General features: G+C 41.0%; 1 protein-coding gene across 2 annotated transcripts in view; it reads right to left on the reverse strand.

The window, feature by feature from the left end:
• LOC109030866 (arrestin homolog) overlaps positions 1-26,654 on the reverse strand; it is a 389,313-nt gene that overhangs the window by 115,383 nt on the left and 247,276 nt on the right. The window contains exon 1 of one of the 2 annotated variants that reach the window (XM_019042047.2): positions 16,379-17,057. The exons of the other annotated variant lie outside the window; for it this stretch is intronic. Within the exon in view, the coding sequence (XP_018897592.2) occupies positions 16,379-16,419 (41 nt within the window). The 5' untranslated portion in view covers positions 16,420-17,057. Of the gene's footprint in view, positions 1-16,378; positions 17,058-26,654 lie in introns of those variants that run through there. 2 annotated transcript variants of the gene reach the window in all.

Below are 26,654 nucleotides of genomic sequence, written 5' to 3' on the forward strand. Positions count from 1 at the left end.
AGATCCAGACCATTTTGTGATTTTCTATGTTGGAAAAGGAAGGATGGAAATTAAAGCAAAATCGTGGGCTCGGAAGCATGTCTTTCATCAAAATTGAGTCGTGCGCATTCTTTGGTAATTCAAGGTTCTATCAGAAAACCAAGCGATTTTCTCAGGAAGTCATTTGACGCGGAGAAAACAACGGATGGGATAAGTGCATTTTTTTTAGAGGGGACGTGGGATAGGTGCGACCTACCGTCTCTTTAAACCTAACTGCTGGCTTCAATTTGGCTCAACTGAGCTGAAAATTTCAGAAGCCGTCCATGAAGGCGTGAGACAAACACTTGTAAATTTTGAAGGTATTCGGAGCACTTTATAGGTCCAAGAAAAATCCAGAACTATAAACTTTTTTTTTTCGAAGTAACAAAAACTGCAGTTATGCGCCTTGTCTTCCAAGCCCCTCAAATCTACTCTCTGCAATGAGAAATAATGAAGGCGCTTGGTTTTTCTTTCTGTACAAAGGGTGTCCCACGGTTCAAGCACCGCACCGCGCAGGAATGAAATCAATGGTTCGTAGCTTTGATGCTACCATTAAAAATCTGATTCTTGAAAAATTCCCATGCAAAAAACTTTTCCTGTGGATTGTTACAACATGTGAAGGGTCATTCGGAAAAATTGCATAAGGTCACCAATAGTATGTTACTTCGACTACTACACCGAAGTGTTACTTCGACTGTTCAACTTTTTCGTTCTTCTACTCCAATATAAATTTACTGAACCCTGCACAGAATGTTCCGGGGAATTACCTCTTCGAATTAGAATATTCAAGATGGAAACAAATAAAATAAAGAACTTCTGAATGATAAAGGAACGTATCAAAATCTGCAAAATCTCAGCAGCGGCAAATGCCTGCGTGTGTAGCCTTTTCACGGATGATCCTCCTTGTGTCTCCCGAAATATTCGCCTCCAGCCTCCATGCAGTGAATTTCTTTACGTGGGGACTGTCCCGGGTCACAAACATGACCCGACTTCTAAATTTGCAATATCCTGCAAATAAGAAGAACTGAAGTATGTCAAAGCGGTCCCGCGCGCAGAAAAAAAAGAAGAAAAAAAGTCGGCCACAAAAGCAGTAAAAATAAAAAGAATTTATACATACATACGTCGATGTAGCCTTTCGGCCTTTTCGAAGCGTTAGTCAAATATATCTGACCCCGTTCCCACGGGAACCTCCGGGATAAGATTTGCTTTTGGAGTCGAGACATCCGAGCCGCGCAGCTTAATTTAGGCTCCGCAGCGGTGTTGCCACTTCGCACAAAAAACCCTGTTGTCTGCCAGAGGCTGGGTATGAAATTTTGTAAGGGCTTGTTACATCCAGAAAATATTTTATCCCTCGCCATGGATTTAGCTCCCTTTTCTGACTGTTGACAAAGGAGGATTTTCAAATAAAATCGACTTAGGCGTTTTTAGGATTAGTCCCGCGTTCATTATGACTATATACATTTGTGAGACTAAATTCCCTAATTTTTCATTTGCTTTCTTGGAAAAGAAAAAATAAATAAATACATCTAAAAACTAACGCCAAAATACTTTGACTTTCCTTGTATTTCTCTGAGCGCAACCGAAAAATCCCAGTGAAAAATTGAAGATTATCAGGGCGACCTGGCAGCGTGCAGGCCCGTCGAATCGTAGGTTTACAGGTGCACGCGAGTCGGTTCCGGAGGGACCGCGAGGACACGTAGAAGAGAGGGAAATCAAATAAATGGAAAAATTGTTGCGGAGGGATCGAGGGCGGGGGGGGGGGGGAGAATAAAAAAGACGCTTTTTCTTCGCTCTCGATCCCCGATTCCGCTCCGAGACGAAGAAATTTCTATTTTTAAAGTTCCTACGAGCATCGTTTGTTCGGGTATTCCCGCCCAAATGAGAGATATCGGCCTATAGGTACGTAGCTCAGGGGGCTGGATTTGCATCCTAACCAATTGTGATGGGGCCTTTCCGAGGAAAGATTTACTCAACCGGGGAGACTTTTTATCAAAGGGATTCTAACCAAGACAGTATATTTTCCAGATCCTGCGGGCTGATTGTTGAAATCGGTAGCCCAAGCGATAGACAAAGAAGACGAAAAGGATATGGAGGGATCCTATTGGTGGAAGCGGCTGGTTGCAATGGACAAAGGAGGTAGGTAATAGACTAACTAACGGCAACCCACAAGAGACCCTTTACTTCGTCCATTATTTTCTCCCCTGGTCTCTAAGAGCCACCCATTTCATCAAATAGGATCGCTCCATGCTCCTTATGTCTTCTTTGGCTATTGCTTTGTCTACCAATTCAAAAATCAGCCCGCAGCAGTGCAAACTTCCCTATGGTGTAAAAGTTACTATCGGAGGTCAATCAGAAACTAAAGAGAGACCCTTCACTGACCAATTGTTGACGGGTGGGATGTTTTACTTTTGGGATTTTAACACTCCTAATGAACAATGGGGCTGCATTTTACAATTTGCAATTACCATTTCTGACTGCGTTGAAAAACATCGTGTGTACCATTAGTTTCCCTCTAGACAAAAGTGTTTTTACGAATCTGCCTGAGATAAGTGTGTTTAAATGGGAATTTCCGCCAGATGCCGTTACCTGGTGCATTTTCTCTCTTTTAACTCTCTATAGTATAAGCTCCAAGACCTCCTAAATTTGCATCTCTGGTAACGCTTATTTCCAGCGTTCTACCGGGCCGATTTTCATGATTTTTGCGGCCATCGACAGGCAATTGTGTCCAAACGAGCTCGCTTTATTCAAGTTTTGAAAATATTCGTATGACCCAGGTTTTTTTGTACTACGTAGTAAAGTTACGAATTCTCCCATTTAAACAATGTAAATTTTTATTTGTTATCACAGTTCGTTTGAGCATTCTACTGGGCCGATTTCCAAGATGTTTGCGTTTATCGACAGATGATAGTCGCTAGATGAGCTTGCTGTAATCAGAATTTGAAAAAAGGACCCAAGCTTTTCTATATAAAAGTAGATCAGAGAGCTTAAAAAGGGGGGGGGGGGAGTTTGAAATTCTCGTCAGTGAAAAATGGCGGGAATTTCAAATTTAGCGGGAAACTCAACTAACTGGAAAATGTTGAATCTTAGTCTTTTAGCAGGGCACGTGAATGGAAGGTATGATCCTTTGCTACAGACTATCCAAACGCGACAAAACGCTCCGTTCCATTTTGTTCTATAGTCGGCGTGAAGTTTAAAATAAATGCCGATTTTTACATTCGATTCTTATTGGTCCAATCGCTCCCGGCCAGAGAAAGATTGGACAATGAGAGTCGGGTATGAACATTTTTCTTTTTTTTTGGTCGTTCTTTTGTCGACGCGGGCCCAAGAGAGCTCGGAGCGCACTCTGGGGGTTGGGCCGCGCAGCGGCCAAAGGGCATACCCCATAGTATTTTTATAATGATTTTCATATCAGAAAAAAACTATGAAAAATACTCCGGAATCTGTTCTTTATAAGCACTCTCAGATAAAGCAATAAAAAACTTGCGTGCAAATGCTCCATTTCGAACTTAATTCTCCGAAAAAGTGGAAGAAAAATATTCACGAAAATTCTCGATTGGTCAAAGGAAATATCGCAACGTCTGAAGACTCATACGTCGTTTTTTCCTTAGCTGACATTTCAGTCTCCTCTGTATTTTGCCCACTCTACAGATGATAGGGTCTCACGAATTAAGTCAGTCCGCAGATCCCGTTTTCATAACGCGACTCGATGAGCCTTTGCTTCTCATAAACGCCGCGACACGACGGCTGCCGCGCTTCGTAAAAAAACCGTTTAAACATTCAATGGTTGCCAAATTTCCTCCGATAAAATGTTCATTATCAAGGATTGATTATGAATATTTTTCCTTGAAATTTCCAGAAACTTGAGGACAGACTGCGAGAAAAATTATCTGAGAAATTGTAGGAAAAATATTGATAAGTTCATCGAGAAATTTGTATTTGATACTGGGAAATTTGTCAAGGCCTGAAGGTTCATATGGCGTTTTTCCTAGGCACGGCATCGGAGACGAGCGCAGCGGGGCGAACGTAACGACGTGTTCTATCGTGGCTCGCCTCTCCAACTCCGCATGAGCCCCTCAAAGTATGGATTCCTAGCTAAAAGAAGGCTCGTGCGGGAATTGAGACGCGCTGTTACGTCAGACGGACGAGGATATTGCGAGCATATTTCACGTTTATGCGCGATAAAAATGTAGCCGGGGCTCTGCATTAGCGCGATGCGCTCGGCCGCGCCGCGCCGTGCATAATGTGCAGTTATGCACGCATCGCAGTCATGCAGTCTATTGATTCTCCTCCACCGGCTTGTTGAGCTCTTCATCAACCCTAACACCCCCCCCCCCCCCCCGAGTCAGGGCACCGACAAAGTCGCTTCTCGCCATGTTCTCTTGTTTTACATGCTTATTTTGCGCTCGCTCATTGTCAGATCTCCGTTGAAATCCCTCAAATGAACGAGTTAATCGAAGGAAAGCGTCATCGACAAAAGTCAGGTTCTAGGGAACGTGAAAAAACTTGATTTTTTCGGAAATTCTTCGTATTACTGCAGCGCAGCTAAAAAGGGCAGGGTCGGATTTAGGGGGTCGCCACATGGGTCGCGGCCAATTTCGGCAAATTTTGCAATTTTTTAGAATATAGGTATAAAAAAACATCGGATTCGGAAAACGAGAAAAGGCGACAAAATCTCTCATCGTCTGAGAGTATAGTAATTTCTAATTTTGTCGTCTTTCGGTGATACAAGAGACAGCACCTTTAATTAGTCGAGTTAAGAGAGAAACCAAACACGCAATTAGGCCAGGAGCGGCGCGATACAGAGAGCTATGATGACGAGGACTTGAGATGAAAAGGAGAAGCCCTCGGCGCGGCGGTCGGTATGCAACACATATTAGCGCCTACAAGACTGCGTGAATACTTTACGCATTGCGTCAAACACAGTGCGGTCAGCGTGAAACACATAGCGCCTACAAGAGTGCATGAATACTTCACGCATTGCGTCAAACACAGTGCGGTCAGCAGCGGTCGACGTGAAACGCATAGCGCCCACAAGACTGTAGGAATACTTCACATATTGTGCCCAACACAGTGCGGTTAGATCGGTGAGGTGGCGGAAGTTAAAATCATTAAACCACATTTATGTTTGTTCTTTCATAATTTATTCGTTCATTTCTTACGATATAAATGGAAGGTCTTATCCACATAGAGATAAGTTTACGGAACTTAACATTCGTGCAAAGTTCCGTGAAATTTTGGTAGTGTTGACACGGTTTTCACAAAAAATGTGCCCAACACCAGTAAACGTGTCTTATGCAACCCCCCTCCCCCCTCAGGCACGTTCACTTGATAGTTATTATTGATGTTTCAAAAGGAATGAGAAGGTAGCGGCAAAATACAGGCGGCCCATGGGCGGCAAGTAGGTAAATCCGGCCCTGAAAAAGTGAAGGCGCTCTGATTTTCAAAACGTTCGTTTTCGTGATGGATGATAAGAGAGCGGAAAAAAATTTGAGCATCTTTGCTGAGATCAAAGTAGGTATCCTTGATGCCACTATTCGTGCTTCGTGAATGTCTGTGTTACATAGCTATTTCAGGTGAAACTGAAGGACTAATTTTGAAAAAGAGCGTAACCATCAAAAGTTAAGTATGGAATAAACTTGAAAAAACGCCATTCTTTCGTCAATTCTACACATTCATGTTAGAGAAAATAAACTATTTCAATGTGTAGCATCGGTTATAAGATCACGGTTACACAAAGAGGGAAAGAGGGATCGGAAGAGAAATATATAATTTAAAAGTAATATTGGTGGATTAGGACTTCTTCCACTAAACTGCTCGTCCTTGTCATTCTAGCAGTCAAGTAGCATGCGTGTTTCATAAATAAATTAAAAATCATAGTTTGTGCCTCTCTTCATGGTTTTTATTATGTGGAAGCATCCCATGCTAGAGGGCGTGGCTCGAAAGTTACGCTCTTTTTCCACTAGAGCAGATATTTAAATGTTGAAAAAAATACATTTGAAAAGCTATTTAGGTAGAATAGGTGGGTAATAAGATGCACCCACTCTCAAAGGATAGGGTATTCCATCGGAAACTTCAATTCTAAAAATTTGGCGGTTATGCCCTTCTTCAAATAACCCGAAGTTCTTTTATGCTGAACTTAGCTTTTTACGTAGCTTCAAACTTCCAAGATAGATAGACTCCTTTGATTAAAATGCGTTCAGAATGAAGATCGCATCACATACCAAACTTAAAAAGCTTTTCGAGGATTCGGAAGTCGTTTTCAAGAAAACCAGTGGCAACATTTTTACCCTCAAAATTCTACATTCTAATTGTCGTTTAATGATTCCTATTGATGTTTTCCCGTCGATGTTTTTTCCAAAACACGAAGATCGTAAAACTCCTTCGCCAACGTGGCACCAATGTTTGAAGCGAACTTTGATCTGAATATGCACTTGCAGAGAGGAACTTCGTGTTGAAATGCGGAAATGGACGTTTAAAACGTGAGTGCTTAATGAACATTATACGTATGAAACTAGTTTTTGATCCCCTCTTGGGAAGCTTTTGGTTGTTCTGACAAATAAAGCACCAAGTTGAATATTAGAACCGAAGGAATGTGCAAACATTTTAGTTAATTAGAAACAGAGTTGCTGTTCACAGAGTATCTGTGAAGGGGGGGGGGGGGTAGAGATTTGTTCTAAAGTAAACGCAGCCCTAGAAAATCCCGCAAATACACTAGAATCACTCAAGGTTTGTCCTAGCAGTTGAGTTGAGATTACTATCGTGGTAATCATGGTATTGCAACATTTTGGAACAGAAATCCACTGTTTCTGGCTCATAGTTTCCTCATGGAAAGTGTAGTGAAATTTTCAGACATGTCAATTTAGACTCGTGCTTCTGTTGTTTAATCTGTGCTCTGCAAATCACACGTCACTTATGTACGTATTTTTAGCATGATCTCTAAAAGATATTTAAGGGTTTTTTATAATTTGAAATGTTTCAAAATATTCAAACTGTAGAGCACGACCAAATCTTTTTGTAACACATGTATTGTTCCACTGCGGAACAATGTGACTTCCAGTAATACCCACTCGTTCATTTCTTCGATATCTTGCGTTGGAAACAGATTTGCCTTCAATGTGTGAGGTAGGCATAAACGATATAGTGAATACTGTGGTTCAAATAGTGGTATCAGCATCTTATGTCAATGGTTAGCCCTCGGCTCAGGTGGCAGAAGTTGTCACTCAGGAGCTTATGTTCGGATGTTTATTCATCAAAAAGCGAGCTGATTGTTGAAAAAGCCTTATAAATATTGCCTTTGAAAAAGGCAAGCAAACTGACGCTGAAACTACTACGCAAGATTAAAATTCAATAAACTTTCGTGAAGCACGCATGGACACTAAGAAGTAGTGGAAAGGCACTAAGAATAAGAACGCACTGCGTAGAATTCACGATGAGCATTGACACATTTTCGGGGTAATAAAACATAAAGCAGAGGAAAATCCTCCAGTCAAAAAGTTTGGCGCTTGAAAGTTTTCAAGATTATTTACAAGTATAAAATTAGGTTCTCAGGAAGAACATTCAATCAACTCTCAAAGACCCTGCATATGTACAAAAGAAACTTTAAACAAAAAGTATACGCCTCTCTTCCGGGATAACCTATAACACCCCAACGCCTTTTTTCATCCGATCTCTCGACAAATATATTTTCTATTTCTCTCGCCCCTTACGCATACAAAGAACCATGATGAGATACTGAGAAGATGGTATCACGTTAGTCCTAGGAACATGTATATTAGCTTAGCATCAACTCATGAGTAAGAAATGAACGTGTTTTATATTAATCAACTTACATTTTTTGCTTGCCAAAAAATGAATGTCTACTTGAATAAAATCCGTTGACGGACAAATTTAAAGGTGCTTTGCGATTAAATGTTTCTATTGGTGCATTTTTTTTAAAACTATCAAGCATGAGAAGAGGGGAAAGACTTTTCAAAAACCAGATTCTCATTTTTCGCCGGAAGTCTAAGTATCAATCCCAGATTTGAGTGTGAGACTAATATTGGATCTTATACATAAGCAGGAAAATTAATTTCACTGATTCTAACGGAGACATAAGAGCGATAATTTTTTCAGTTGATTTTGGACTTTTCAGGTATTTTTAATATGTTCTGTGTGTTATTAAAAGGAAGAAAAATATTTCGCAGTGTTTTGATAATTTTACCAGTCTAGTAGACTAGTTGCACTGTGCCTCAGTTGCATCCCCGAAAGCACCTTTTGCCTTCTCGTCGACGTGCTTGAAGAGCTGTAGCACGCGGTCTTTGGAGGACATTTCGTCCTTAAAAGTAATCGCATGATGAGCTCTGTACAATTCCACTCTTTCGAATGGACAAAGCCACGCCACGTTTATTTCCATTTTTATTTCTTGCGATTCCACGCGAGAAACAAGCATCTCCTCCATGTCAATAGCGTTTATGACGCCGCTCATAAAACAACCTCGTCCCTATTGGTTTTTCCTTTATTGCGCACTCGGTCGAGAAGTTTTTAAAACGACGGACGTCTCGATTTTTTGATGAGCCCTCGGCGAATAAGAACTTTTCAGTTGCGGGGCTCAGAGTGTGATGGTCCGGTTTCCTTTTAGAAAAAACTCGCGCCACTTGACTGGAGAGGAAAAGGCTGGGTCAAAGCTTTTTTCCGCGTGTGTCTAACTGCAGAATAACTTTATACTCGAGGCAGCGGAGTAGAACAAGTTAGCCGGCTCGGACCCTCAACAACCTCTCCTCTCCTCTTTGTGCGTCTACTTTTTACGATCAGGCCGCGGCTTGTGCTCCCGTGCTAAGGAAAAACGCCGTATGAACCTTCAGGCGTTGCCAAATTTCCTTTGATAAAACACGACTTTCCCGGTAAAAATAAGAATATTTTTCCCCCCAATGTTTCAGATAATTTTCTTCGCGATTTCACCCAAAGTTCCTGAAAGTTTCAGGTAAAAATATTCATAAATTTCCTCAAAAATAAACATTTTAGTGAAGGAAATTTGGCAACTCTCGATTGTTCATACGGCGTTTTTCCTTTGCACGGCAGTGAGCAGTATTGTATCGTATTTCCGATGAATTGATTGATTTGCCACTGTAACCTACGCAAAAGGATCGATTATCAGGTCGTTCGAAACGAGCATATTATTACTCGAGTCGGTGGCGCTTCTTGAAAGTCCTTCCATTTAAAATGTATGTAAAAACATCGATTCTTGGTGACCTAAAATCGACATTTTTAACGGATTTAAATGAAGGAAACACAGCGTTGCAGATTAGCAAAATCGCCATTGACTCGATTCTTTTCCTTAGCTTCAAAGGGGGGAAATATCGATATCTGATTATTCACGCTTAGCAACTTTTCCATTCATCCAGCCGGCTGATAATTGGAATTGATAGACAAAGCATAAGAAATGGAAACAAAATAATATGAACTACGCAAAACGATTAATCGGATAAAGGAACTTGGCTGTTTTGAAAACGCCTTCAAATGCGGCGTGATACCTCACGCATTTCGGAGAGTTCAAATAGTTGTATCATTGCGCCGTAAGAATGTGACGGAAGATTTAAATGGAGATAGCCTCCATGCACGCTGGGCTTGTCGATTTCCTCTGAAATTGCAGAGGTGAATGCATAGCTGAAGTGCGCTTCAGCTAGAATTGTATTTACAAATGAGTGGTTTTTCTACGAGGATTAAAAATAAACAAGTGGCACGGAATATAACAAAAAACTATGCACTATGCAAAACGATAATCCGGGTATCGGAACTTGGCTGTTTTGAAAACGCCTTCAAATGCTGCGTGATACCTCACGCATTCCGGAGAGTTCAAATAGTTGTATCATTGCGCCGTAAGAATGTGACGGAAGATTTAAATGGAACTGGCCCGCCACATCCATCTCGGGCCCTGGTACCAGTTTTAAGGTCTGGGCCCCAAGCACGGAGGGGGGGGGGGGGTCCGAGGGGCATCCCCTGAGAAATTTTAGAATTTATACGACTAATAGGACGCATTTTGAAGCTTCCATAAAGAATTTTTCTATCAATTTCTGCGGAATAATTATGTTGTTACTTTCTCGCTCCCCTAGTTTTTTTCTACTTTCAGCACAAAATACTTGCGAATTGTTGCATTGAAAACATCTGGAAAATTTTAATTTTTTTTTTTGGGGGGGGGGGCATATGATACTATTTTCAGTTCTAAGAGGGCCAGGCCCCCTGGACTCCCCCTTCGTTCGTCTATGGCAAGGGAGTTGAGCCATGAGCCATTGAAGTCGAGGATGCCCAGACTGGAGACTCTTAGCATCTGACGACGGAAGAAAATGAAAGGCGTTACTAAAAATATCCCTCTGTACTGAAAATCTTGAAAATAGATAGAAATTATCCAGGAAGTATACTTCTTTGAAAATTTAAGAAGAATTCTACAGTGCCTAAGCGTGTTCTGAAAATACATTCACCAGGTTATTCACTGGTACCAGGGACCCAGTATCTCCCCCCCTCCTTGTGGCGGGCCTGTAGTTAGTACCTCCATCGTCCAAATGCAACGGCTCATTTCCACGCACATGATCCCTTCGGTTTTACTTTGTCTTCTTTGTCCATCAATATCAAAAATCAGCTCGCAGTGCAAGGTGCCGGCATCCTTTGCCCGCTAGTAAGGTGGTCATTTTATGATAGACGTAAAATATGGACGGCACTCAATTGAAATGAAATATAAGGCTCGTATATACGACCTAGGAAAAAATAAATTGTGGCTGGATGTGATTGAACCCTAATTTTTGGAGTCTAGCTACGATGTTTTGGACGAACAGTCCATTTCGAATTCTTCAGAGTGGAACCTCGACTCGATCAGTGGCGTGGCGTGCTTTGAGATGTATCGGTTCATCTGTCATTTAAACCTATGGAAAATGATCGATAAACAGGGTGTTTGCAGAGAACACTTTAAAAGTCGATTCTTTACCGCATGCAGGTTTAAATGGCATATTAATCGATACATCGCAATTCACGTCACGCCACTGGACTCGATATGTGACTGAATCCATATATGTGGGAGCCGTTTGTAAAATACGCAACGCTTGATTTTTCAAGCCCCCCCCCCCCCTTGTAACGCTTTTATGGCGTAGGTCCCTATCCTCTGACATGAAGAAACAAAATGGTGTAACGCTCTCTTCAAACCTCTCCCTCTAAAGCGTTGAGTATAATGTGAACGGACCCATATTGAGTTCCGCAGCCACAATATTAATTATGGGAGACAAATTCATCCAAATTTAGGCCAGAATCACCTTCTTGCTCTCAGGGAACCGTTCGAAGAAAAAAGGATTTAAGCCACTGTGAAAATTTTTTTAGAACCGGGAAATTGGCCGAAATACTGGAATTTGAGACTTGAGCAAAAATCACTCTTCTATGTTCAAAAAAGTAAATTTCGTGAGGTTAAGTTCATTTCCGGTCGGAAGTGAACCTAAAATTGCATTTTAGTCAGTCAATTTAAAGCTCCGAAAAATTTTGGCATGGAAAGGTGAATGGTCAGAAGAATTATATCATACGATAACTTGAAAAAACAAAATGATTCTTCTTCATTCCTGTTTTAAACACATCGGTCGATGCATAAATTGCCGGGCTTCTGATGGGGAAGAAGGAAAGATGGAAAAATCGAAGATATTTTGTATTCTTGATTGCTGAGAAGGTCGGGGTTTAAATCAACAACAATCTCTATTGAACAATATTGCGTCATTAAAACATTGCGACAAGGGCCTAGTCCCCACGGACGGTCACAAATGGATGTCAAAGTCGCAAAACACGATCGCAATGTTTCAACATCTCTTCTATTAATTCAGTCTATTTAACAAGAGGCAAAATAACGTCTGTTTGAGATATTCACCCCGTTTTCTGCACAATGTGAAGAGAAGTGATGAATTCCAAGGAAGAATATTCTCTGATTTCACTTTGAAGACAGAAAAATGTTTTAAAAAAATCTGCAACGTCGTAAATATATTTACGTGTTCACTGTTCAATGACTTTCCCCTTCAAACTAGGCTTTTCAAACCTTCTTAAAGTAACCGATCAAACATTTTCGAGGAGGGAGGGCTTTTTCCAAAATGAGAAAATTCTGAGTCTTTGTATACCTCTAACTTTCGCCCTGAGGAATTTTTAAAACCTCTGGATTTTTGAGACACTTATTCGATATACTTTTATAGTCATAGCATGGTGTAACAGGAAACAGTGAAGTCAGACATCCCCTACACATCATTCGATGAAATAGCTCCGCAAGTACATTGCGCGTAAGGATTGCGAATCAAAGGACAGAGAGATTCGCTATATTCATGCAGGACGCTCGGACGTCCTTTGGGACGAATTCAAAAGTGTTGAAAACGGTAGCAATGACGCAGTGCTTTACTCAGGTCCTTCATGCATTTATTCGTGCTTGATGGATGTGTATGTTGCATACGCAAACAATTGAAGGCGCTTCCGCTTTCATCGCCGTAACAGTTACGCACAGCATGGCTTTAAAACAAACCAACCGTTAACTGTCGTGCCCAGAGAGAGAGCCCAGTAAAAGCAGAGTAGAAATTTTCAAGGGCTTTGAGTTAACTTTCACGACAAAATTCTTAAATACGAAAGAAATAAGTAGTAAAAAATTCTACGATTTTGAAAAACCTAAGGTAATTTTATAAAGGAAACTTGTTTTTACGAACTTGAATTAAAATTTAACAATACAGGCTGGGAATTTATGCTTGCAAGAAATCGGAAATTTGTCGTTAGAAAAAGACAAAACACAAATGGGAACTATTGAGGATTTTGCGATGGAAAAAGATCGTGATTTTCTTTTGAAGACGTAAAAAAACCGAAAGAAATCTGCAATCTTGCAAGCAGAAATACAGGCGTAACGGCTTGCACCATCAAAATAAGCATTCTGAACTGTCTTTAAAAAACGGAGCAGAAATGTTGGTTCATATTTTACATGTTCCATATTGACCGAACTATTTCTGCTCAATGAAGTGAGCCTGCAGTTCACCGATCCGAGGTTGGCGGTTCTGTCAACTGAAGAGGCCTGTTCACGTGACTGATCCACCAAACTTATCGGTTCGTAAAACTGAGGTTACTTTCACCCTGCAAAAGCCCAATCAATCTCAAGTCGGTCAAAGCGACGGAACCGTTTAAATCTCATCGGTGTTTGTGTTGCCCAATCAAATGTTTATTTACGACTGTCCGTTAATTGCTGATCCACTCCCCCGCCCCGGTGGCACCGTGGCTCCCCGTTCGAATGCTGGAAGGGTAAATACTACGACCTGAGCGTGGCGTATCCTTCATGGACCTTGGTGAGCCATCGGGAAATTCCTTTGATTAGGAGCTTATCTCGCCGGCGGGCGGGCGTCCATAAACGGGTCTCCATGCGTTTATTGCTGCGCCATAACCGCGCGTCCATTAATGAAAGGATGGAAGGCGATAAACGGATGTATTTTATCCTCTTAATCTTCGCATCCCGTTGTAACCGGTGGTGTGCCGTCAATTTCCACGTACCCTTGCGCAAAGCCGCGGCGGGTTGATGCCGATCCCGCTTGGAGCAGGGAAATATTTTTAAAATATTGACAGTAAAATTGGCAATATTACAGCGTCAGCAGTCAAAAATGAATCAGGTCGTGCGAGATCGCTAATGATCCAGTTTTGAGTTTTTAAGGGGTGTTGAAGCTTGGATGCAAACATGAGGGTGCAGTAGACACGTTCTTGGGGGTTTCCTTTAATTCGATAAACGAGTCATTGTTTACGCTAAAGAGCTCAAAAATGAAAAAATGGACGATGGTTTCAGAAATTGGGTAACATTTTTGAGCTGAATTTTTACGTTTGAAAAATGGACCGAGATCAAAATATTGTACATCCTTTTCATGAATAAATTTATCTCGAAACATTTTAAAACTTTTTTGTTGATACGCGCAAAAATTAGCTAAATTAAGGAAAAATTGAGCAGTCATATTTTTCTAGGAAATTGAAGTATTTGAGCCGAGCCGATTTTGGAACTGCGGAGGTGGATTCTCGGCGTACGGTTGATCACACCTGCAATGAAGAAATTACTGGAAAATATTTTGGAAATGAATGAAAAGTACGATAAAAATTGCAAGTTTGTTTACAGCTTTTAGGAGATAGGCCACTATTCTTTTAAAATATAAACATATGCCAACCTCACATATCCTCAAGGGTAAAACGATGAGGTACCCTTTTTCAACAAAACAAAAGTTTGTCTACTTTTCATTACTTTCGGGGGAAAGTCGGAGAGTTTTGCGAAAGAACGGCAACTCGAAGGCAAAGCTAATTACCCACGAAGGAACAGAGGAGCCCTCAGTGATTTCCCAATGAATAAAAACCCGCCATTAAAACAGGGGCTCATTTGAATGTTACTAAAGCTTCATTTCCTGCGGGTGCCGCGTAAACTTAGGCATTAAAGTAGCTTTACTTTGTGGAATTAACTGAAATAGACTGTCAGCGCTTCCTAATGGCGCAACGTTTTATAACTATCCTCAGCATTGGGTGATGCTGCTATGATCGTTATAAAAACGAGAAACATTCAGCGGATATTTGCCACGAGTTTAGAATTTGAGTCTGCAAATTATCTTGAATGATCAAAATTTTAATCAAATTTCACCAATTTCTTTAAGAGGAGGTATTTGCGTACAAGTGAAATATTTTCTCATTTAAGTTATAGAGGAACCAAGCTTCATAGCTTGTCCCGTTACTGATAACTTTTTTCAAAGCTCAAATCAAAACTCCTATGAACCGATTCAGTTTTCATCATTACACATGAAAACAAATTGGATCGATGTCAAGACCAGCGGCTGGTTGTGACGACCATCCTATTTGTATCCGTGGGGCTATTTTCGCCTTCATTTCATTATATTCTGAGAGATAATCAAAATTTTAGTCAAAAAGTCTTAATTCTATAGACCACCCCAAAGCTAATGATTTCGACTAATTCCAGCTACTGCATTAAAGTCTGATAAAGGAAATCGAAAGGGCATTACATGGTTTCTAGTATCAACACCAATACATTAACTGAGAAAATTCTGGGAATACAAGATTTCATTGCCGTTATTTGAACGTATTTATGCTAAAAGGAACTATATGCATTGGGTTATACATGCGACATAGTTCCTTTTAGCATAAATACGTCCATTTGCATACCAGTGGTGCATATCTACGGTAAAACTGGAGAAATGCGTATTTCGGTTTGCGGCAATGCTGAGTTCCTATATTTAATGTTCTACATCGAAAACTAATAAACATCATTGCTTGAAAACTCCGGTGGTTCTCCTCTATATGAAGAATATGTGAAAATTGCAAGGGATGATGGCGGTTTGGTATCCTTCCAAAAAGTAAAATAGTAGCTGAAATTTCGAAACACCGTAACCGAGGTACGAATTTTTGCAGTTTTACCGTCGCTATACAAAAATCAGTTACGCTGATCCTCAATTTAATGAACACGAAAGGGTAATTTTGAAAATTTGGATAAACAAGGTTATAACTTTAGAAAAAATCGACAAATAAATTATGCTTCGCGCCACTAATGGTTCATTTTTAGCTGCAAAAAATAATTAATAAATGAAAGAAAACAAAAATTGATGAAGAAAAAAAAATAATTGAGGGTTCATTAGCTCAAAAATGCACTGATCATGATAACCTAGTTGAGTGTACGCCATCGGGTCACCATTCGATTTTTGTTAATTTTTATGCACTTTCACCACCTGAAAATTGGACGTATTCCTATCAAATGGACCTAAGCCCATAGGTGAGGAAGGTAGAGGGGGGCTTGGATTGGCGGCGGAATCGGGCGTCCGGTTATTCCGTCCTATACTCGCAATGCTTTCCATGGCGTTAGGTCCGTTTGACAGAACGCGCTATCGGGATTCTAAATTCCTCAAAAGGAACTCAAATTGGCGCTTAGTTCCGTTTGATAGAAATACGTCCAATTAGTCTTTAATGATTCAAAACGTCTACCTCTATATTGTTGTTAGAGTTTTAGCCTTTTTACCAATTTTTTCCTAGTTTTTATACTATTGTGTTCATACTCGTGCCGCTGCTTGCAAGTTGATAATGATAGGGTGTCATCAACTTACATGCATATGAAATGCAAGTATTCATATTAAAAGAAACAATAAGTAGGTGAGTGTTTTTAGAATTGAAAAAAAAATAACTACGTATCACGCGGCAATTCAATGCACACAGGTCATTTTGATCGGCGACATTTTCTCGCAAGAAGTTCTTTTTAATGTAAATAATTAACAAAAATAGAATGTGTGTACATATATGCAGGCTTCATCACATAGAATCGATTATTTCTTATAAATGTAAATAACTAGGGCTATCTTTGAACACTTACCTAACGAGAGCATGGGCAGGGCGGTGCGGAGTCAGTCGCATTTTTATCGGATAGTACCACAGGATCGTCCAAAAATATGATGGACTTGGTAGGAAAATTTTCCCACTACTCACGCGCTTGGCGTTCTTACTTCGATGAGAGTATTTCAACAAGATTTTTGAAAATATGATTTAGAGTACTTTGAAAACACTTGATCATAATTTATAGAGGTTGCTTTACAAGCGTTCCCTCATTAGCGGTGGGTGATGGATCCCATCTTGGGACAGTGTGAAAAAATTACCGCTAACAACGAACCCGAATCTTGAAGAATTCCTCTAATGGAAAATTGCCCCTCTGGAAGAATGTCCCTTTACGAAAAATGGCTATAGCCAATTCGGGTGTATTCTATCAAGTTTCCGAGGTTTTTTGAACTGAGGATTCTCTTCTCGTAGATGTTCACAGGTTCAATTTTCCGAAAAGTTTCTCGGGCAAACGCTGTCATCCGTAGGACAAGTCAAGCCTTTTTGGGAAAACCACTTGAATTTTTCAGAATCCAAGTATTTTGATCGCCATTACAGGAAGCATATCAGGGGTATTTACGTACTTTCAAGTACATTAAAAAGATCCGGAAAGAGACCACGTTCCGAAACGGATGACTCGATTTTCGCGGGCGGAATTTCGAGCGGTTTCCAGCGGGCGGCTCGCGGCTGGGACTGACTCCGCCTCGGGGCCCGGCGAGCGCCCTAATCACCGGCCACCGGCAACGTTGCCAGGTTCTTCAATCAAATTCAAATACTTAACATGGCTTCAAATGGAGGAAACTCCTGATTTTTCGTAGCGATCTGTCATCCATGCGACGGAGCGTGACAATGGCGCGCTTAATTGACGCTGACGTCTTCCTCATCTCCGGGGGAAGATGGATGGGGGGCGGGGGGGGGGGTTCGCGAGAGGAAATCGCGGGTGCACTCTGGTCCGGAGGGACACGCGCCGCACTGACGCACGGTGGTTCGTGAGAGGTAGGACATGAAATTTTTGACTAAAACTGCAAATTTCCAAGTTTATTTCGTCATATTTTAAATTTCAAGGAGTGCTTCTTGAAGTAAATTTTACGAGGAAGCCAATGGAGCTACTTTTAAAACATTAAAGTTTTGTTTGAACGGAGTTATAAGCTTTTAAAGTTTCCCAAGTTTGTCCGACCTCCCCCATTAACTCGATCACTGTTCGACGGGGGCACGCCAGAGACGTTGATTGCTAATCAATCGACGGGGCCTCTGGAGGCACGGGCCACTTGCGACATGGTTGCCGCGTCGTCATATATTTGTGATATATGAACATTTCCTCATGCAAAGTTTCGCGAGAGGCACAATGGTGCCACTAGTTTTCTCTGGAACCAACTCCCAAGCTCAGAAAAAGCTCTCAAAGTTGAGGCCGCGATGAAAGTGATCCCTATGCTCCGTTGAGAGCCCAACTCTATGTCCGGTCAAACTCCCCATGCACGGAAAGGGAGCTTATGCATTATCGGGGTTGCCACTTTGTTTGGAAGTTTCAAGGCTGAAATCATGGCAACCCTGCTGATGCATTTGCCCCCTTTCTGTGCATGGAGAAGAGGCAGAGAAAGAATCTCCAATAACCTCCTGACGACAGGTGAGGGTCCGTCGTTTTAACAGCCGAATCGTTTAAACAAAAATAATTGCTCCGTCTCCTTTTGTCCTCCCTTGTCTATATTGCTTTCTTTATCAATTACCACCATTTTCTCCTTTTGTCTATAGCAATCGCTCGTTTTAACAAAAAGAAGTCTCTCCGTTGTCTCTTCGTCTTCCTTTGTCTATCGCTTTGTTCATCAATTTCCATCATTTTTCCCAATTTGTTTATAGCAAATACTTATTTTAATCAAGGCAGGCAGAGGTAGAAAAAAAGTCAAGCATTTTTTCCTTAAATTCGTACCGAGAAAACGATTCATCCAATGGCTAAATCGGCAAGTAACTTCAGCACAGGATATTAGCAAGTATTTATGACATGGATCGAATGGTTTCGTCGTTTCTCTCGCGAAAGAACGTGACTCCATTTTAATGTTGCCAAATTTCCCATCGTAAATTGCATATTAAGTTCGAGAATCTTTGATATGCCTAACTAAAATTTCACTGATATTTTCAATGACCTCATGCAGGAATCAGAAAAATTATGGATAAAAATTGCGCATGTAAATTTTCGTCTTATAAATTAATTGTTCGAGTCAATTTGCCAAACGTGGAGTGACGTTTCTTCGTCCAGGACACGACGCACAGTGGATCGAGTCAATCAGAGAGGTCGGACATAAAAATTTTGACCAAAACTGCAAATTGCCATGTTTAATTTGTCACATTTTAAATGTGGCGGGGTGCGTTCAGAAGAAAATTTCACGAGGAAACCGATGGAGCCACTTTTAAAACCTCAAAGTTTTGGAGGCACCGAGTTATGACTTTTTAACGTTTCCAAATTTTGTCCGACTTCCACCATTGACTCGATCGATTGTGCGAGGATTTGTGGGACAATCCGACAATGAAGGCTGTGCCAACTTGACGGTGACAAGAAGCGGAAGCCAGATGCTGCTCCACTCGAGAATCGATTGGATTAAGAGGTCTCCCGGCCCCGCTGCGATGGTACCATAGCTCGAGCACGAAAACAACTAGGAGGGAGATGCTCTTCACATCCTGCAACCCAATAAAAAGGCTTAGTATTTCGTCCTGGTGTGTTGAGCCGTTGAATTGATTTTGAAACGATGGGATACTGGATGCACCGGACATTGATACGAAGGAGTCAGGGCTTATATTTTTTTAATATAATATTATGAATAATTATTGAATATTTTCCCTGAAAATGACGAACCATAAAATTTAGAGGATCATTAACGTTTCACCTTTTTAACCAACCAAAATAAGTAGAGAAACGACGTCAGTCAACCATGAATATGCAGGCTCAACCGCTCAACAACGCGCCATCACTGTAACGTGAGGATGCGACTTTGTCTAAGGCGCTGCATACAACTATTCGTACTCGATGGATGTGCGTGGTTGCATACGCATTTAATTGGAGGCGTTTTAACTTCCGTTGCGTTCGCAACGCAACAGTGACCCTAAATTTGCGGAATTTTTTCCTGACAAATGTTGATGAACCATAAAATTTAGAGGATCATTAACGTTTCACCTTTTAACCAACCAAAATAAGTAGAAAAACAACGTCAATCAACCATAAATATGCAGGCTCAACCGCTCAACAAAGCGCCATCACTGTAACGTGAGGATGCGACTTTCTCTAAGGCGCTGCATACAACTATTCGTACGCGATGGATGTGCGTGGTTGCATACGCATTTAATTGGAGGCGTTTTAGCTTCCGTTGCATTCGCATCGCAACAGTGACCCTGAAAGTCGGCTCCTGTTTGATCGATTTTCGTGAAATTCGGTATCCGTATGTATTTTTCAACGGGAAACTCGAATTTTTGGTCAGATTTTCAAAATTTCAAAATCCAAGATGGCGGCCGTGGCCTAAAATGCTAAGTCGGCTCCTGTTCGCTCAATTTTCGTGAAACTCGGTATCCGGAGATATTTTTCAACGGGAAACTCGAATATTTGGTCAGATTTTCAAAATTTCAAAATCCAAGATGGCGGCCATGGCCTAAAATGCTAAGTCGGCTCCTGTTTGCTCAATTTTCGTGAAACTCGGTATCCGGAGATATTTTTCAACGGGAAACTCGAATATTTGGTCAGATTCTTAAAATTTCAAAATCCAAGATGGCGGCCGTGGCCTAAAATGCTAAGTCGGCTCCTGTTTGATCGATTTTCGTGAAACTCGGTATCCATACGTAATTTCAACGGGAAACTCGATTTTTTGGTCAGATTTTCAAAATTTCAAAATCCAAGATGGCGGCCGTGGCTTAAAATGCTAAGTCTGCTGATTGTGGATGAGGACAAAGATAATATATTCGCCACTATTCACCATACTTCGTTAAAAAAAGTAAATTCGTTCTTTTAAGAGTTAATAGCTATGAGGGGCGGCTCGCGGAATGAGTCGCAAGTTCATCGCGAAGCGAGGAACTGGGGGTCCAGGGGCACTCCCCGGCTAGGCGTGACAGCTCGCACAGCTCGCTGAACACGGCTAGTAGTTTATATATGTCTTGGATATGAGCGGCCCGGAGCCGTTCTCCAGTGGCAGCGCGCTGGAGTTACTGCTTGTTTTCTCTGCGTGGATCCATTAATGATGAGACCTCTTCTCTCGAGAACTGAGTAGCTCTTTTCGAAAATGTTTGCTTTCAATTTTGTACAAATTTTATTTTCCGTTGTTTCAAACAAAGGAACACAACTCTCTCAGTACGCAATGTTTCAATATAAATGAATGAAATTAGCCCAACGATCAACAGAAATGACTTCCTTGCCTTCTCAAAAGCACTTCCCTGTTAGTGGAGTTGCTGATGTACAAAAAAGATGATTTGTCTGCAGTATTGTGAAAAGAGTGTGTTCGAAACATCAATCTCTTCGTCTTGATACGTAGAATCAGATTCTCGATGGTGTCAAGTTCAAAAATCAATCCGGCGCCCCCCATTCAAGATGGCGCCCAAAAGGGGCGCCGGGGGGTTGAAAAATTATACATTTTCCTACAGAGCCGACTGAGGTGTCGATTTATATGTAATTTTAGTCGTAGAATCCGAATTTTACATTCAAAAAATCCTCCGACCTAAGGGGGGGGCCCAATTCCAAGATGGCGGCCAAAATGGGCCCCTCGGCGGGAAAATGGCCGTAGATGGCTGTATATACTGTATGACATATCCGCAGATAGGTTTTCTGGGTCGGGAATAACGAATATGAAGTCAGAAATTGTGCTAGACCCTTCGGGGAGGCTCAGGGTGCCCCCCAAAATGGCCGCCGGGGGTCCAAAAATTTTGAAATTCCTTAATACCCCGAGTGGGATGTCTATTCATAGGTAATTTTGGTCGTAGAACTCGAATTCCACATTGAAATGGTCATCTAGTCTTAGAAAGGGCCCCAAAATCCAATATGGCGGCCAAAATTGACCTCATGGTGGGAAAATGACCGTAGGTAGCTTCATACGCCGTATGAAATAGATGCCAACAGGTTTTATAGGTAGGGAATTTCAAATATAAGATAGGAAATTGTTCTTTGCTCATCGGGGAGATGCAGGGGGTGAGCAGGGGGCCCCAAGGCCATCTCCTCTCCCCCTCGAAGCTTAAAATCCTCCATCCAGAGGCTTTAAAATTCTGAGTAAGTAATTAAAATGAATGTCAAAACAGACATGGACAAGGAACATTGAGCCGCTGAGATAAGTTTTAGAAGAAAATATGGTAAATCGCTAAGGAGCAATCGCGAGTTGGCAGCCCCCTCCCCCCTCTGGACTTGAAAATTTCAATGGTTTTGCCTTCTCATTATTTTTATCGGTCATGAATTCATTTTGACGTGCCCAACTACCCATCCACACTCCGTTCTTTGCCATAAACCTTAAATGGCCAAATGAAAACATGAAAAAACTTTTTAAATGTTCCTCATTTCTAGAGAATAGGGTCTTTTCGATTATAAGAACAGCCCGATTTCTTTTGAAATGTTTAGGAAATGAATAACCAATTTATTATCAATACAAAAGTAACAAAAATTACAAGGAATGAAAGAGATCAATTAATTTTTCATACTCAAAGGAGCCCCTACCCTTCCAGCATGCTCCTGTATTGAAAATGAATTTTCTTCCCGTAAATCTGAGATAATGATTTTTGGATTTTGGAAAGCTGAACTATTTGGAAATTTTGTGGCAAATTATATAGGAAATTAAACGCCAAGTTCACGGTAAGCCAATTTCTTGCAATATCTTCATCCTGAAAAAGTCGGAATTAGCAGTCAAGAGTTTCGTTTCTGGGTACTGCAAGTCGGCAAAACTACCGAAAGTTCATCACAAACTTAGTGCCTAACTTTCAGCACTTTTGTCGTATTGCGGAAGCTGGAACCAAAAATAACAGTTCCAGGTCGCGAGTTTTCCGGGGTGCGGGTGCTCCTGAAAAATGTTTTATAGTCTTCAGATTAAGATTCAGAATACCATGTGAATGAGCAAAGGAGCACAAAAAGACTTCCTTTTTAGGGGCACAAACAACTTCTTCTTCAAACTAAAATTGAATTGAGATATTGATGCAAAATATTTCATAAATTCAAAGGATTATTCTAGGAGTAGCCGTAACTTTCCGAAATTATCAATAAAACAGACATAGCACGACAGATCATTCAAACCTAAATTCATAGATTGAAAAACACTGGCCAAGCATTTCATACTTCAAAGCATTGAATCAACAAACAGTAAAGTTTCTAAAGTACTTTAATTAAGGGGGTTTAGAAACCCAAGATATTTCCTCTACAGCCAAAAGTGAGTAAATGAAAAACCATCGCAAAATACTTAATCAGGCAAAACATTTCGAATACACAATACAAGAAGTGTTCGGCAGTATCTAAATCCCGAAAAGCTTGGCAACTGCGGCCAAAATTAGTGGTCCTTGCTGCTAAAATTCGTTAAAATTGCCCAAAGCCCGGCATAGCTGTGCGTAGTTTTTGACAGTGTTATCGAATTTTGGCCGCAGGGATAAAAAATCTCGGCTCCAGTGGCCGAGTTATTCGGAAAGTGGATGTTACCGAAAACGTTTTGCCGCATGGGCAACTTTCCATAAGTAAAATAAAATTAAGACGGAGATGTACGCCCTAAGAAAAATCCTAAACATTTAAGATTGGATGGAAAAATGTTTTGTAAGAACAACCAAAATATATAAATATAAATTTGAATAGATAAAACTCCCTCTAAACACATTAAAATAAACTAAGTTACATTTCACTGACAAAAATGAAAATTTAATTGGCTTATAAGACAGAAAAATAATGCCTCTCTGTCGTGTGAAGAGTCACTATGTGTCAATGTGCATTGTTGTGCTTTCTCCTTCATCTTCGTATTCTTCTTCAAGGTCGAATTTTTCGCAGAACTCTGGAGTACCCAAAGGTAATCCAGAGTTGTTCGTAGTAAAGGTACATGAAGGCGAAGTCGCCTTTGCACATCTCGGTACACTTGAAACCGTGCGTCCGACAAGTGTAAGGTGGTGCGCAACTTTTTTGTGCACATTTTCACAGACATAGCTCCATTGCTCCCTAGCTCTGGAACACATGCACTAAACAATTTTTCTCAGGATATCATATTGACTGACAATGAGTTTCTTATGGACAAAATCTGGTTTTTTTAAGTTAAACAAACGTTGTTTTGCTAGCGTTAAGTTAAAGTTAAAAAAAAAGATAGTGAAACAACGCTTGTTTAACTCCAAGAAACAGGTTTTAAGTACAATCCGCAAGAATTTAACGCAAAAAACCAAGTGTTGTTAACCAGAAACGACGCTTCAAGTCAAAATAATATCTCAAGAAAAAATATTTTGAGTGTGGCCCAGTGCATACGACCTAACTGACTTTTTCTCCAACATTTTTCCTGCCACAATCCAAATCTGGATTACAATGCCAGGTGCTGCCTAACGTCTTGATGCAAAATATGGACGCCTGGAGGTGAGCTCTAAGAAACACAGGGTCCGTCTAGTCAATGGGAGGTTTTCATCCTGGTATTGTTTCTTCGAGAAAATCCACTACTTCGCTTCTTCTAAATCTCTAAGAGCTGTTTTTGGAGCACATCGTTGACATACCAACTCCTCTAGGTGTTGTCTAATCTCTTCGGCGAGAGAAAATCCGGAGCCCAACTTCGCGAGAGCTTCCAACACGTTATTGCTTGCATTATTCATTTAGGTTTTCCACCTTGTCAGTTAACCTTTATTTATGAAAGATCCGGTGATATCGGCACCTGAAGGAGCGTGTAATTCAAGAAGAGTGGAAGCTTTCAAAAGACGGGGTACGTTTCAAATTGGGATGAGATCGAGGAACTTTTATTCCCTTAACCAAGACACATTCCCACTTGAGATGTAAGCTTAGGAATCCGCTTGCAAAGAAAAGAGTGTGGATGGGCTTTGGGCACGTCAAAATGAATTCATGACCGATAAAAATAATGAGAAGGCAAAACCATTGAAATTTTCAAGTCCAGAGGGGGGAGGGGGCTGCCAACTCGCGATTGCTCCTTAGCGATTTACCATATTTTCTTCTAAAACTTATCTCAGCGGCTCAATGTTCCTTGTCCATGTCTGTTTTGACATTCATTTTAATTACTTACTCAGAATTTTAAAGCCTCTGGATGGAGGATTTTAAGCTTCGAGGGGAGAGGAGATGGCCTTGGGGCCCCCTGCTCACCCCCTGCATCTCCCCGATGAGCAAAGAACAATTTCCTATCTTATATTTGAAATTCCCTACCTATAAAACCTGTTGGCATCTATTTCATACGGCGTATGAAGCTACCTACGGTCATTTTCCCACCATGAGGTCAATTTTGGCCGCCATATTGGATTTTGGGGCCCTTTCTAAGACTAGATGACCATTTCAATGTGGAATTCGAGTTCTACGACCAAAATTACCTATGAATAGACATCCCACTCGGGGTATTAAGGAATTTCAAAATTTTTGGACCCCCGGCGGCCATTTTGGGGGCACCCTGAGCCTCCCCGAAGGGTCTAGCACAATTTCTGACTTCATATTCGTTATTCCCGACCCAGAAAACCTATCTGCGGATATGTCATACAGTATATACAGCCATCTACGGCCATTTTCCCGCCGAGGGGCCCATTTTGGCCGCCATCTTGGAATTGGGCCCCCCCCCTTAGGTCGGAGGATTTTTTGAATGTAAAATTCGGATTCTACGACTAAAATTACATATAAATCGACACCTCAGTCGGCTCTGTAGGAAAATGTATAATTTTTCAACCCCCCGGCGCCCCTTTTGGGCGCCATCTTGAATGGGGGGCGCCGGATTGATTTTTGAACTTGACACCATCGAGAATCTGATTCTACGTATCAAGACGAAGAGATTGATGTATCGAACACACTCTTTTCACAATACTGCAGACAAATGTACACTAGCAACTCTACTATGTAGTAAAAAGATGAAATGGACGTATTTCTATCAAACGGAACTATGTGCATTAATGAAATGCAGTTTTTTAAGAGGTATCGGTCATTATTGTTTTTTCGTATGGATTTTCCCATACTAGCGAGAACCTCAATTGAGGAGAGTTGGATGTGGGTAAAGAAATCAGGCCTGTTGTCAGCGCCACTACCGGTTTCACGCTTGTTAGCGATCGTCAGGTGTGCATAGACAACCAGTCCCGATTTGAAGCCCGAACACTCTGAGATGCCGTGCAAATCAGAATGCCAAACTCCGGCGGGAACCACACTAGCAGCGCGGCTCACGCCTCTACCGTTAGCCACCCAACAACTCCTAAGTTTTACTTCTGGCGGCTGCCGCGAACGCGACTAAAAAACCAACCCGAAGGCCTCCATACGGAGGAAATTTGAGCAGTCCATTACGGACATTTTGCTCAGCACGTTCACGCCTCTGTGCCTATACGAATCAAATGATTTGTTATGACCGTCATTCATTTTTATGAAATGCAGTTTTTTAAGAGGTATCGGTCATTATTGTTTTTTCGTATGGATTTTCCCATACTAGCGAGAACCTCAATTGAGGAGAGTAAAAATGAATAAAAAAATAAAAAAAAAAATAAAAATGAATAAATGAATAAATGTTTCATAAAAATGAATGACGGTCATAACAAATCATTTGATTCGTATGTGCATTAAGTCATGAGCCCTGAGACCCATAAGAAGACATGTATAACAGGGCTCACGTCGTAATGCACATAGTTCCGTTTGATAGAAATACGTCCAAATAATATTTGGCTCCGTGTTGGCAAGCTCGCCTGGAGATGTTTGCCTGCCCAAAGTTGAAAAACATTAGAAATTCGCATAGAAGACCCCTAAAATGAACTGCATTTTGAAATCAGGACAGGGCATAATCGCAACGTTACGTTGCTGAGATTCTTCTTACGGTTGCAATGCATTCTTTGATAAAAACTGATGTGGCAATTTTTTCAAAAAGCAACAACTCTTTTTGTAAACTTTGAAATTTCCCAAATATTTCTCGTATATTTTTGTTCTCTTTTCTCCGCAATTAGACTGATCAATGTGTAAAATATTAGAATATTAGTATCCTCTTGCAAAATGCGCTGTCCAAATGTAACTCTGTGCAAAAATGAAAATGTATGAGCTTTTAGCAATGATACGAAGAAGATTTAAATCAGTGTTCTTTTATTTTAGTGACAGCACGGAAAAAATCAAAGTGCTGATTTAACAATTTTATTGC

The sequence above is a fragment of the Bemisia tabaci genome, chromosome 5, assembly GCF_918797505.1.
Source record: "Bemisia tabaci chromosome 5, PGI_BMITA_v3".
Lineage (NCBI taxonomy): Eukaryota > Metazoa > Arthropoda > Insecta > Hemiptera > Aleyrodidae > Bemisia > Bemisia tabaci.